This window comes from Halyomorpha halys, unplaced genomic scaffold (assembly GCF_000696795.3).
Source record: "Halyomorpha halys isolate HHAL.00 unplaced genomic scaffold, Hhal_1.1 Scaffold1750.1, whole genome shotgun sequence".
In the NCBI taxonomy this organism is placed as follows: domain Eukaryota; kingdom Metazoa; phylum Arthropoda; class Insecta; order Hemiptera; family Pentatomidae; genus Halyomorpha; species Halyomorpha halys.
Window position 1 is genome coordinate 72,006 of NW_027110658.1, and position 15,040 is coordinate 87,045.

At 30.0% G+C, this 15,040-nt stretch overlaps 1 protein-coding gene across 1 annotated transcript; it reads right to left on the minus strand.

The window, feature by feature from the left end:
• Positions 1-1,335: 1,335 nt before the first annotated feature.
• LOC106690518 (alpha-glucosidase) lies at positions 1,336-14,239 on the minus strand. Its single transcript, XM_014435958.3, has 10 exons — positions 13,767-14,239; positions 13,520-13,693; positions 11,473-11,630; positions 8,874-8,999; positions 7,560-7,783; positions 7,113-7,263; positions 6,051-6,210; positions 3,766-3,958; positions 3,247-3,402; positions 1,336-1,539 (listed from the first exon to the last, which is right to left on the minus strand). The coding sequence occupies exons 1-10, from the start codon at positions 14,173-14,175 to the stop codon at positions 1,473-1,475; spliced, it is 1,818 nt and encodes a 605-aa protein (XP_014291444.1). The 5' UTR covers positions 14,176-14,239; the 3' UTR covers positions 1,336-1,472.
• Between the last annotated feature and the right edge of the window lie 801 nt (positions 14,240-15,040).

A 15,040-nucleotide genomic window follows, 5' to 3' on the forward strand; every position in this document is an offset into this window, starting at 1 on the left:
CAGATGGCATAGCTCTGGAATTTATAAAATATGGCGGCAATGAAATGATTAAATGCCTTCAAATGCTGTTCCAGAAGATTTGGGACTTTAAGTTACTGCCAAGAGAATGGGAAAACAACATCATAATCCCAATTCACAAGAAAGATAATGCTAATGTGGTAAATATAGGCCAATAAGCCTATCCTGAGTAGTGGACAAAATATTAGTAAGATATAATAATTATCATATTATAGTATAATAATAATAAGATATTAGAGCAGCGAATGCAGGATATTGTGGAACAAAATACTGAAGAAGAGCAAGGTGCTTTCAGACATGGAAGACAGCTCCAGGACCACATTTTTTCCTTGAGAATGATAATAGAAGTAGAGAATGCATGGAACCGAGAACAGGCAGTATATTTGGGATTGTCGGATCTGAGGGTGGCTTTTGACTCAGTCCAGAGGTAGGAGATATGGGACACACTAATAACAAGAAGAGTGCAATCAAATCAGTTTACCAAGACCCAAAGGGCATTGAAAGACTTAATGGTCAGAAAACGCGGCCTTTCCACTTTTATGAGGGAGTAAAGTAGGGAGATAGCCTAAGCCTACTACTATTTAGTCCTCCTTATGGATGAGATATGGAAGGTGTGTGAAAGGAGATGCCCAAGAGCACTAATGGGTTTTCTCTTAAATAAATCGTACATCCAAACTTGATGAATAATCAATATAATTAAGAAGAGAAACATGAAAACGTAATCTTAGAGCAACTAACCACTTTGGGTATTACATGGAAGTTAATTTAAAAAAAAAAACTTATAATTGACAAATGAATTAATAAAATATACAAATATAACAGATGCAGTAATAAATGTGTGCAGTGGACGGTGAAGTGGTATAACATCGTAATAAGGCAATGTTTCGGTTAAAATGATTCAATGATAATGGTAAAAGTTTAGACCAAAGATAAGGTATGTGACTTAACACTGTGACATTATTCCACCTCAATCTGAACATATTAAACTGAAATTAAAAACTATTGAGAACTTTTGAGATACCCAGGCAGCCAGCTTTTCAAAAAAATGAAATTAAAAAAGACACTACTCAATTAACCATATCACTGAAAACAATTTGAAGGTTTAAGTCTGCAATGTAGGAAAAACTTGTGTTCAAGCGTAACCCTGACCAGATCACCTCCATTTATGTTATCAATTGGTCTTCTTACAGTACTTCCACAATAAGTACCCCCCTCGATTAACCCTTCATTTATGAGTTTATCAGTATTAAGTTTCCCCCCCAATACCAATAAAAACAGTTATATAGAAAATAATAAAGGAATGAAAAGAAAAAAAAATGAGTTCAGATCAATTTTATTCAATAATAGACATCAACAAACAAAAATAAGAGCGTTATAAAATAGAAAAAAAAATTATATAAATAAAGTCACATACATTTGCTAAAAAGAAAACTTTTTTTTTTGTCTTCTTACTTTTAAGCCTCTTGTACAAACTGTAAAATGATGAATGAAAGTCCAGGTAACTTTATACTTTTGATATCCCTATAAATAGAAATAAAACAAATTAATTTGAAGATATTACATGACAAAGTAAATATATATTTATACATTTATACTAAATTTAAGAGTTTAAATAATCTCAAATACTATTCTTTATTTCCAAAATATATTTAATGCTATATCATCTCAATATACTATGTTAATTTTTATATGACACAATGATATCCTGTCAGTAAGAAAATTAAATGGGAACATGATAAGAATGCTGAAGAGAAAGACTGATTAAGAATAATCTTTCAGCACCCTAATTCACCTCAATGCAGTCTTATCCCGACCTCAACCAAACTTTACAACATGCTCTGGCACTCTATTAGTCTTAATCAATAGGAACTTTAAAAAAAAGACTGACATACTTTCTATTGAGAGTTCACTGATGATAGATTATTTACAGTTCAGTTGTTTTGCACTCTTCTGAACATCTATTTTTTTTAAAATGACACATGCAGTAGGCCCTCGACTATCGCACATAATTGGTTTCTGAAAGTGTGTGCAAATGTGGAACGTTGGAAAGTAGAGGAATGTAAAAAAAATATGCACCAAAAACTGTGTTTTAAAGTATTTATCTATCAGTAGGTATACATAATAAAGTTAAAGAGGCATGTTAAGTGCTTTCGGGTGTTTCCTTTATAAAGTTATCAATAGTTAGTTGAATACCACCCATTTTTTTCTTTTCTTGGTAAAGATTTCTATAACATGCTGTACCTTTCTCAATTTCCCTATGTACTTGAGATATACCTTCTGTATTGGGATCTCATTCTTCCATGATTGTCAATAATTTATCAAGATGCGTATCTTTATTTGATTTTCAAATAACCCAAAGCAAATCCTTATTTTTCTCTTTCAAAGGATTTTCTGCTTGGTAAACTAACACTGGCTTCAATTTTAAATCACTAGCTAAGTTTCCATGAAGAAGTTATATCATTCGGTTTTTTGGGAGGCTTATGCCCAGGAGCAACTGATTCTCCCTTCGCTAAAAATGTACTATTAGACATGTTTTTTCTAAAACAAACCTGTCTCATCTAAATTGAATATTTTACTAAGAGAATATTTCGATCTTCAATAATTTTGGATAATAGGGAAATAAATTCTTTTGCATCTTTATCTGCATCGGTCGATTCCTTAATTTTATTCTTATTTTTTAACATTGAACATATTGTAGATCTATTTACACCATACAAATGTTCAATTGAAGAAAAAGATTCACCGTTTTCAAAACATTTAATTATTTTCATCTTTGATGAAGTTTCAGAGTCCTTACTTTCTTTTTGCCTGTATCAACAGAGCAGTTGATAAACGGAAGTTTTTGATTCATGTTTATAAATTTATAAGGGCGAGATGTTTAAACTTAAACAAACAAATTAGCCAAACACACAACACGCTGACGCACGGCCTAATGCAAGATTGAAACTTTTGTTCTATTGATCCGAACAACATTGTAATCCTCTGCAATCGGCTTTCAGAGGATTAAACAGTTGAATCTTTGAAAATATAAGAAATAGCGAATTCTGCGAGTCGAGGGCCACCTGTACTGGTTATGGAAAAATAAAAGACATTCAATCATGGAAAAAAAGAAAGTCATGGGACAATCTAATGATATTCTGATTAGAAAACTACAATTTTGTGTGTAAAAAAAAATTAATAGGACTTAAAAATTATTTATAATAAATTATAATCACTAAAGAAACTTACTTTGACTCCAAAAATGTTTTCTTATCAAAATTGGGTGAAGAAGTAACTAAATCCACTTTAGTTGGATTTTCATTCAATACTTTAAGAAGATTAATGTCTCTTTCTGATTCTTCTAGGTTAAAGGCAACTAAATATTGTGGATTTCCAGGTTTGATCCTGTAATAAATGAATTTAATTTAATAAATCACCTATTTAAATAAGAACAGGAAAAAATTAACAAACAAAAATAAAAGGAAGTAATTCAATGAATGTTCCTGTTTTCTAGGTTAACTCTTATGACAAAATGAACAATAGTTTAGGATCAAATATTTAAATAGCAATTGGGAAATGTAGCTGATACAATTAAAAACATTATTAAGCAATTGCTTTAGTTTAGTAGTTTTATTTAGCAAGTTAATAAGATAGTTTACAATAAACTTCTTTTATTGAGTTATTTGAGAATAATAAAAAAATTATACATGAAAAGAAAGTTTAAAACACTTATCTCAAATCATATACCAACTATATATAAAGTTTTACCTGGTAAGTACTAAAACAGAATCATCAAGGACAGTCATATTTATAGCACCATGCATGATTGAGGGAGAGTGCCTATGGTTAACAATACTTTTGAAAATATTGTAAATACTATTTGGATCACTTTCTTCTGAGGCTACACTCCTATTACTGTAAATGTCTTCAAGTGGTATCCAAGGTTTGACCTCAGAAAACCCTGAAATTTAAAATGATAATTAAATATTTTAGATATTGTATAAAAAAAAAAAAAAAAATGAATCAGTCAAAAAAAACTTTTGATGGATAACCAATGAATTCTTAACTTTTACAATTATAATTGGATATATTATATATTATCAATAGGTAGATATTTATTTAGTTAAATAGTAATACATTTAAAATGCAGAACTAAATAAAATACAGCATAAGAGACTGATGGCGACATTTGTTGGTGGAGGCCAGGACCCATAGAAATGAGTTGTGATGCCCTAAAAGAAAGTTAGTAAGGCGATAAGGGGTAATGTTAAATTTGTATGGGCAAAATCCTGGAAAAACTAATTAAAACGCCTCTATCCAATCCTTGATTCATATCATGTTATTACTGACCACCAGTTTGGATTTAAAACATTCCATTCTACTATACAACAGTGTCATCATGAGGTTGATGTCATATCTTCCACATCAGAGTTCAGAATGTACTGCACAGGAGTCTTCCTCGGCGTTGAACAAGCTTTTGATTGAGGCATCCAGGACTGCTCTATAAACTTCATCAATTCCTTCCCCTTACATATTTCCTTTTAATCTGCTCCTACCTCTCTGATAGAACCTTTAAAGTTGTTCGTTGGGGCTTTAAGGGGGTGTAAAACCCAATAGTCATCAACGTCCATTTATTTTTTAACAAAAACTTTAAAATAAATCATAACCTAACATTACTCATCTCTCTTTTCTTATTCCACCGGTGTTCCTTACTTAATACGGTTTATACAGCTGATATTCCAACCCATTTTAACACAGTCCTATCAACATACGCTGATGACACATGTGTACTGTCTGTAAACAACGACCCTACTACTGCATCACAAACTCTACAGACATAAATAACATCCATTGAAGACTGGTGTCAAAACTGGAGAATCAAAATAAATCCTAACAAATCCCACCAGATCACCTTTACTCTCCATCATAAATCTTTATCCTTCAGTATCCTTTTTAAATCTATCTAATTATATCTAACACCTGTTAAACAGATTCACTACTTAGGACTCCATATTGACAAGAGACTTGGAATCCCCATACAAGACTGAAATGACAAGGAACTGCTCAAAAATTTCGATTACTACAACACCTACTTGACAAAGGCTCAAAACTTCCTATTCACTACAAAAAATTATTATATACTATGATAATCAGACCAATTTGGACATACGGAATTCAAAATATCAAATTCCTCCTCTATTCAATTCTGACAATCTAAAATCCTTGATGCTCCTTATTACATTACAAATAAACTCATCAGCAAACACTTCATCATCCCTTTTGTCGCAGATTTGGCCCGAAATAGATATGACTTTTTTATTCCAAACTCCTTGCCTATTCTAACCCATTAGTTCTTAATCACTCATCTTTAACCATCCTTGATAATCCTCTGAGGCGTCTGAAAAGAAGATGGCCATGGGACCTTCTAATTCAAATTAATGTTTGAAGTACCACCATTGAGTGGTTCCTTCCCAAGATTATCAAGTGTTTGAAACATTCCGCATATTTACTTATTGTATTTTTTTGTACGGTTGTTAATAACAATAAATAAATAAAAAAGGATTTTATCAAACTTAAGGCAAGTATTTGATAGTAACATATGGCAAGTAAGAAAAAATAAAGAAAAGTATGTAGTTTATAAGGAAATAAACACAACTGGTTTCATTAGGAGACAGAAATAACAGTTAGGTCATGAACTAAGATTATAAGAAAAAAAAATTGAAGAAAAAAGGGAACACCCCTATATATCAACATGAAAAGGTGGAATGGTTTTTGATGGTGCATAATAAGGACAGACTAAAAATTGGGAACGATTGTATAAGGATATTACCATGAAATCTGGTAAATATTCAAGATATACAAACTAAAACATATATTTCAATTTTTGTTATCATAATCCCACAAGTACCAATTAAATTACCAAAATTTCAAGGTAGTTCAATTATAATTGCTATTATTGATATTTTTTTTTTTCTGATGGTTTTCTACTATGTTCTTTAACTGGCATTTATTACTGTCCCCAAAAATTAATAACTTATTTTGATAAAATATACCTTGATTCTTCATTGATGAATCCCATTGGAATACATTTGAATGAGGAAGACCAAGCTCTAGGCCACTATCAATTACTGTTGTGCCTGATAGCATTAACAATAATGCTTGAAGTCCAACCAAAGTATTTTCATTACACTGTTCGTTGACATCACATACTATCTACAATACCAATTAAGGTGATTTTTTAAGATAAAATACAATATATGCTTACATATAGATACTCACAAAAACAAACAAACATTAACATTAAAACATACACTGATCGGATTATATATCATGTAATGGTGCATAAGAACTAAATAGACAGGGTGTCCAAAAACATGGAAGAGAGAGTTCCATCATTCCTAAAGTTTCAACAGCCTGGCTGCGTAGTAATACTAACGCTCCTTCCCAGAATATACGTTTCACTAAGTAATTTAAAAAATCGCACGCACGCATGCATACACACACACATTAGGATAATAAATAAACTTTTTTACATCATTAGGATAATATTAGTTTTGGTAAAAGATTTTCGCATATTAATAAATTATTTTTCTTTGAGAACTTTGTTTTTATTTATTTTCTTCTAAACAGTACTCACCCTTTTTTGGACACCCTGTATTACATGAAAATATATGTTATTTTGGCACTGCTATACTGATGGATCCCAGCTTATTTTTGTTTAAGCACACTTTATAAAAATTTCAAACTGGAAAAACTAGCTTATATAAACTTATAATTATATAATTTTGAGGTAAGAAGGGATTGTGTTAAATATTCCCAACAAAAAAAGGTGATTCAGTGAGGCCAAGGGTATAAAGCTATAAACTTATTTTCCATGTTTAATTAAAAAATTTAGAATGTAAGGGAAAAGATTTTGTCAACTTTTCCTCACCTTAAACAACAGTTTATTCAATTAAAAGAAATATTTTTTGTAGTGTTGATAAATTAGAAGTGCATAGTTTGAACTTTTTAACTTTTTGCATAGTTTAAACTCACATTTATTATTATTGATTAAAAGGAAAAATAATTTTGAGGCACAAAATAAATATACATGAACAAATAATACAAATACTCACTCCCCAAGTTTGAGAGGGTTTATCTAAACGACTGCGTAATGCTTCATATAGTTCTTTTGCTTTTAGATCTTCCTTAACCCTAATAGGCCTATAGATGAAATCTCCTTTTTCAAAATTTACACCATCTTGGATACCACTAACAGATAAAATTCTAGAAACAAAAAATATCACAAATTAAAAACTATCAATTAATTGTAAACAATAGATTATTGTTGCTATCATCTAAAATTTGTATTTTTATTAAATAAATCCTGAAATAAAAATTACATATATAACTTAGTAATGTAATTTTTAGTCACATTTGAGATTTAAACACTAATATTAATATAAAGCATATGTCTTAATAATCAATAAATATTTATACTATTTATAGCCACATTACTAGGTTTGGACAACAATATATCCATTATCACTATGAATAATTAAAATTATTTAAAAAATACTGACGCAGAATAATTCTTGAAAACATCAGCCCACTCCGATAAAACAGCTAAAGATTCTGACAAGTATGTGGTATGTGTATGAGATAAAAACTTGTAATCGGTTAACCCAGGTATAGTTTCTGATGTGTCAACGCTTTCATCAGGGAATCCTTTATCTTCTATCAAATATTCAACTTTATCAAGGTGTAGGCCACTTAATCCAGTGTCTAACCAAAATTTGAATACATCCTACAAAATAACAGATGTATAGTTATAAAAACCTGCTAGTAAATAAAACAGAAAAATAAACTTTAAGATTACATTAATGTGATAATACACACTATCAGAAACAAAAATGTTCTGTAAACAAGAAAACTTTGGAAAAACATATAAAAATAACGTAATATTAAGATATAAAATGATTTTTGATCTTAAATTTTGTAAAGATCTGATATCACACATAAGGTTAAATTATAGATGTTTAAGAAAGAAATATACAACTGAATAGCTATAAAAAAATTTAAAAATTCATTAATCTACTAACAAATTTCTGGTTTAGTTCAGAAAAAATACATCAACTTGACCATTTTGATGGGAAACGGCACATGCTAGCACTGCTGCTATTGATAAGTCCCTCTCCAATCACTTATTTTTCTCAAAGGTCTATAATTTCCAACAAATCATTGCTGTCGTAATTTAAACTTCCCCCCATTCTATAACAATTGTTGTGACTTCTTACTAACAACAGCTTTGGATCACTATCTCAAAAAAATCTAAGAAAATCTTTTATTATAACAATTATATGCACCAAATCAAGCATCAATATAGATCATTATGGTATGAAACAAGAAATGTCCCTCTCTAGCTTTGCTGATCACTGTGAATACAAATACTATTGTGAGCTATAGATGTGTCATTTGGCTATCTTAAGACATTACTTATTTAATATCAATCCTCCTTCCCATTCTGCTCATGACAATTACATTTGTAATAATATAACTGACAAATTTCCAAGATCAAAACACTCAGAACAGAAGAAGAAAAATACTAAGATACTGAAAACCTCAAAAATAAATTAACCGGAACACTTTAATCAAAGGAAAATCACAAACTACGATGAAACTAACCACATAGAAGACCGTAAAATATAAGAGGTTGATAAGACAAAACTTCTATGAGTCAAAATAGCAAAAAGACAGAGGAGAAGGCTGGTTTAGGCGGTTAAAATCCTACAAGTACTATAAAGCCAACAGAAAAAAAAAGACATACACACTCACTAATGAAAAATTCAAACTTACTGAAAAAAACAAATATTAAATGATAAGTACTTTAAACTTACTTGGAAATATTTTAGAACATCAGAATTTGTGAAGTTGAAGTCAGGTTGTGATATACTGAACTGATGCAAATAGTACTGTTTTCGTTTGTCGTGCCATACCCAAGCAGAACCACCATCAACACTTAGCTGAAATAAATATGTAAAAATACAAGCACTTTATTTATAGATCAATAAAGTTTACATCCAAATATTCTTCTTTATGTTTTATATTAAATGTATTTACATTTATATGAAACACATTTTAATTGAAGATTTTAAAATAATGGGAAACCTTTTCCAGATTTTACTGAAATTAAAGATTACATAATTTTTTTTATGAACGTTTCGATTATATAATGGTTGTCTTTCAATCAACCAGAGAGACCAACATTGAAAAGCATGGAGACCAAGATTTAAAAACAAAGTTATTCATATAGCAAATAGGGTGTAACAAACTGATTAAAATTTAATAGAATAGGGTTATGAGCCTTACATCCAATACTCAAACCTGGATGACCAGGAACTATGTCAGATACATGGGGGTCGCTTCCTATTCTCCTTATGGTCAGAGCCTTAATCTCCATGCATATATACATGTATATGTGTGTGTGACTGAATTTGAATAGGCGATTATAAATAACAATAATAACCAAAGTACTGTTTTATAAAGAGGTGCTTTATAATTAAGCATTCAAAATAAAGTTTACATAAATTTTGACCAGTTGTAGATAAATGAGTAAATAATTTGTATGTTTCAAGAAAATGAAATGATCTACAACCTTCTTTTGGTCAATTTTTTTTTTTACTAAAGCCTGATAAATTAAAAAGACAAGTATGACAAAAGAGGTAAGGAGAAAATCGATTTTCTGGTAGAATTGTCAATTTCAGATAGTGAGTATTTTGAAAACATCATCAGATACAAAAAAAAAAAAAAAGAAATATAAACTTCTTAAAAGAAATATTGTCAGCTTTAATTTTTCATAGAACATTAATTTCTGTACAATGCACCGAGACATAAGAGAGAGAAAAAAAAGGAATTTTCCAACCCTCTATTCCATGAAATGGAGAGGGTAAGGGTGGGGACTTTTAATAAGTTCAATTCCTATGTACCTTTAACAAATTAAACTTGTTTGACTGGACTACAAGGATAAGGAGCATTTGGAAAGTTTAGAGACAGTAGGGTTATAGGGAGGGTGATAAAAAATTTATGTTAGGTGATGCATTCTTTAAGGATTTTGGTTCCACCAATTTAAGAGGAACTACAGTCTTGAGTAGAACAAAGAATGTGGCATGGGAACAGTGCTTAAAAGGAAAAGGATCTTTTAGATATGCATAGACTCAAGAAAGTTTGTGAAAGATCTGAAAGCGTTACAGGTTGGAGATAGAGGAATGTAATAATATTCCAATTTTATCAGAAAGGGAAGGGATATAAGATATCGATCTGTTTACAGAGATGGAGAAATAGGGGAAAGGTAGGCATTTCTAGTTAAGAGGGTGTATGTTTGTTTCAATGAAACAAGAATTGGTGAGAGAAATACAACTGTGGATAGGTTTCTGAATATGTTAATTTTTTGAAAGAAATGATATTCAGAATAGTACTTTAGAAGTCTACCAGAGTAAGTTGATACCAGCCCATGAATACAGTGTTGTCATGGGTTTTTACAATGAGAAAGTGAAGAAAAGGAAGGGAATTGATCATTTCACATTCAAAGCTGTGGTGGGAGTATGAGTATACAAGGCAGGATGTCTAGAGCTTATGTCAGGTTCAAAGATGAAGAGGTCATGAATATATCTTTTAATAAAGATAATGCCATTTTGGAAAAAGGGATTTTGAAATTAAGATCATAAAGGACAATGTTCGAAACGATATAAGCAAGGGAACTGCCAATGGCTAGTCCTAAAATTTGATTAAAGAACATTAAACAGAAGAAGATAACAGAACCAAAATTTAAGATATGAGTAATTGCTAAGGGTGGTATATGGTTCAATAATAAGAAGGGTGTTATCTGTAGGAATGTTAGTAAACCAACTTTGAATATTGAAGGCAAGGGTCACAATACAATTAATTAATTTCACAGATAATAAATATTGCTTAACTATTATTTCCTTTATCACCTTTAGTATTAATGTCAACATGGAAGGATTGAGTGAAGGAAAAGTCTCTGAAAAAGTGGGAGTAATAGAAGAAAAGGATGGGGTTATACAGGCGGCAATTAGAAAAAATATTGTTGATGGAAAGATAAAACAACTCTTTTTTATCTTCAAATCAGAGGAAGCATCTCTTTAAATATATTCTTAATAAATATGATAAGGAAAAATTTGGTTGGATTTGGTGTAGAAAATTTTGGAAACTTAAAACATGCCTATAGATGTAATATTATGGATTCATTTTTTACCTTATGGATTTATTTCATAGCCAAATGGCTCTTGATAGAAGTCACTGACTTTGCTAACTATTTAACATCTCTTCTACAAACTTAAAAAATAAAAAAAATGTGGAAATATCGAAGGAGTTATTCTTTATATTTTCTTCACTAATATCACCATTCAATAGATAAATAAGGGAGGAGATCAAATATCTTCATCATATTTTCTTAAAATATTGGAAACAGATAATTACCCAATTATTGATAGGATGGGGGTTACCATCTTCATCATTCTTTGGATCTGTCCAAATATAATAGTGTGTGTAAGGATCCTTTCTTTCAACGGAATACTCAAACCATTTATGTTGAATACTTGAAAAATTAGGAATAATGGACATTAGCAACTTCAAACCTGAAAATAAATTACAATTATGTACTCTCAAATTGGATTATAATATATGAGAGATAATCAATATTGTTTAAATATTATTTAGGTGTTTTTAAACACTCCTCACTACTTCTAATGGCTCTATAGTTATATCTTAACTTTTCTTAAATCGGGATATTATACATAAAATGTTTTTTTAACACTACTATTTGAAATACACAAAATTAATGATGCTTTAAAGAAAGCAATTCAGAAATTCAACATTAAAGCCCTTCCAGACAATTTCAATAAGAATATGACCTCGCTAATATGAATTGCTACTGATATTACAAGTTTAATTAAAACCATTTGGGCCAATTTCAAGAAAATAAAACTTGATATGTCTTAGCAATGGGGAATGAATTTAGTGAAGTGGACTTTGTAATCTCTTCCAATTTCTCATATCTCCTGTGCTGACCACTGGGCCAACGTTAATACAATTATATTTATATTTGCATAATACAACCTTCTGTGTTATTAGACACCAATGTCACCTACATTATTCAAACTATAGTAACTTCCCCAAGCATAGTAGCTGTATTTAAGCAATGTGGACTGGAACAGGTCTGGATGATTTACTAATGAAAATTAGGTTAACAAGTTAGGGCTGATAATTTGAAAACATTGATCTAGAGAGATCAATTAAGTTTCTATGATGAACATTTACTAATAAATCCGTATAGCATACTTATCGGTTTTAAAATATTTAGAAGCCAATAATTGCACTATAACCATCAAATTCAAAGCGGGAACCATTTTATATAATATAATTAATAGTTATCTAGGATTGTTTCAGAATATTACTGAATTTGAATATGTTAAAATGAAAAATTTTAGAGACTTCAAAATGTATAAATGAAATTCATAATAGTGAAACATATGTAATATAAAAAATCAAAAACCTTTATTTTTTTGTTTTTTTCTAAATTTCAGTTCTGTAAATTTTGAAAGATTGTTTTGAAAAAATAAATAATATATATATATATATATATATGTGTATAAGATAACAATTAGTAAAACAAAAATAATTAATTCTTAATTACTATTCTAAAAGGAAACAAACAGAAAATATTTCACTGTACAATTTTTATCATTTTGTACTACCAATTTGTTACTAGATTTCTTTCAACTTAGAATTTATTTTTGGATCAATGAAGATTACATTATAAAGTATGTAATACAGATGTTCAAACATTTAAAAATAAATGTTGTTCTCAGTTAATTTATTTTTTCCTTATCTTTACAATGTACTTTAACCCTAAATTAAATTGATATATAGCAATAATTATAAACTTTTTTTTGCCAAGTATAGTTTTTGGAATAATTTGAGATTTTTTTGACAGCAAATAAATCTAATATGATCACGTGGAACTGTAGTATTTTACTACTAGGGTGTGGCCAGAGCAGTTAGAATTCATAAGTTTTTTCAACCTGCATTCTCTCCAAAAACTACACTTGTAGTTCTAAGAATAAAATAAGTAATTTCTCTAGAGTATAAGCAGATATAACAAGCATTATGTTACAAGTGTACTGGATAACTGTTATAGACAAACAATTAATCAAAATAGATTGCTTTTCTTAAACATCAGCTGATATTGACAGAGCAATTTAAACAGGCTAAGTTCAAATACAATTTTTCACTTGAGCACAAATTTCTAGCCATCTATTAAATAATAGACATACAAATACTCTATAAAATTCATTGTATTTTTTCCCCGATTATATAGTAAATGGCAGCGTATTTAGGAAATAATAAAATAATACTTGAATATTCTAAAATCAATTTATATTATAAAATTTTGATTATTTTGCTGTGTTGGTAATTAGACATATAAGTAATTTATAAGTGCCATAATAAAATGAATAACACCCACCTTTGCTTTTAGCTGTAGATACTAGTTTTTTCAAATCAGAAAGAGTTCCATAATCTTTACCAACAGCAGTAAAATCTATTACATCATCTGTATCTGGTGCGGTTTCCATCAATGAATCCATTAAGATAGTATCAACTCCCATGTTCTTCAAATAATCAAGTTTCGATTCTAGACCTGAACATAAAATATAAAAAACAATGTGGCAAAGACCAATGATAAATTTCATACTGAAAAAAAAATATCTTACCAGCAATATCACCCTTTCCATCACCATTACTATCCTTAAAGTTCTTAACATTAATCCGATAAAAAGTGTTTCCTTGTTTTTGACTCATAATAAGTGAATCACATTTAGGAGCAAACAAAATTATAGCGATTGCTCCTGCAAGCATTCCTACCCACATGATCCAGAAGAGAATAAATAAAAACCACCTCATTTTGACCCAAAATGGGTCATTAGCAAATTTCATAAGCTCATCTTTTCCCATGCCAACAAAAACTTGTCGAACTTCTGAAATATCAATCTTGGTGTCACCATTTTTGGAATCAAGAAATTTGATTTCTATTTTGGGTTCACTAGAGACATTATTATCTGAAAATAACTTTTCTTGAGCTTCGTCCTGGACAGTTCCAGAACTATTTAACTGAGAAGCCATAATCTTCAACAATCCCAATCGAGGACTGGAGTACAGACAACACGCAGAATAAGACTGCAGTTAGTAGTAAAGTAATAAGATAGATAGCGAACTAATCTATTCCAAGGAGGTAGGATTGTGCAAAATAAGAGGTAGAAAAATGAATCATAAGCTCAAGCTATTTTGAGTATTAATACTTAAAACACATCAAAACAAAATATAATAGTAATAAAGTTCTTGTTTATTCTGAAGTGTAAGGGGGGGTTCATTCAATATTCATTGGTTATGGAGAATTAAAAGTCTTATTACAAATAGCATGAGAACAATGAGAGAGTGATCTCTGTACAGAAAAACGATAAAGTACTTTTATAGATTCTTTAATTAACAAAAGTGCAGAGAACTTTCGATTAAAGACAACCTGATAAATAGGTTTAATTAACTTGACATCGTCTGATTTCTCGCCAGTTTCCATTAATGAATCTATTAAGATAGAGTTAAGGCTCATACTTTATGATAACAACATGCAAACCTCAGAGAAATATATACATATATCATAATATGTAACTATAAAATTCCAATTAATTAATTAATAAAAAATTATGGAAATTATGAGTAATTCACTCTTTTTTTTTTACGTTGTCCCGGAAACGTTTTGTCGAGGTGGTTGTGTAAAATCTGACTCCAATTGATAATGTTATGTACTTCTATAGTAGAAGGTCTCGACTGTGCATGTTCAAAATAGGAGGTGATTAAATAGGATGAGTCTTATGGGTGCCAGCTGTAAGTTCTCTAAGGATAGTAACTTCGCTCTACAGGGTACTATGCCTGTAGATGCAAGGAAGGAATGCAAGTGCAGACTGCGTGCCAGCCGCCGGGGTTTGCAGCA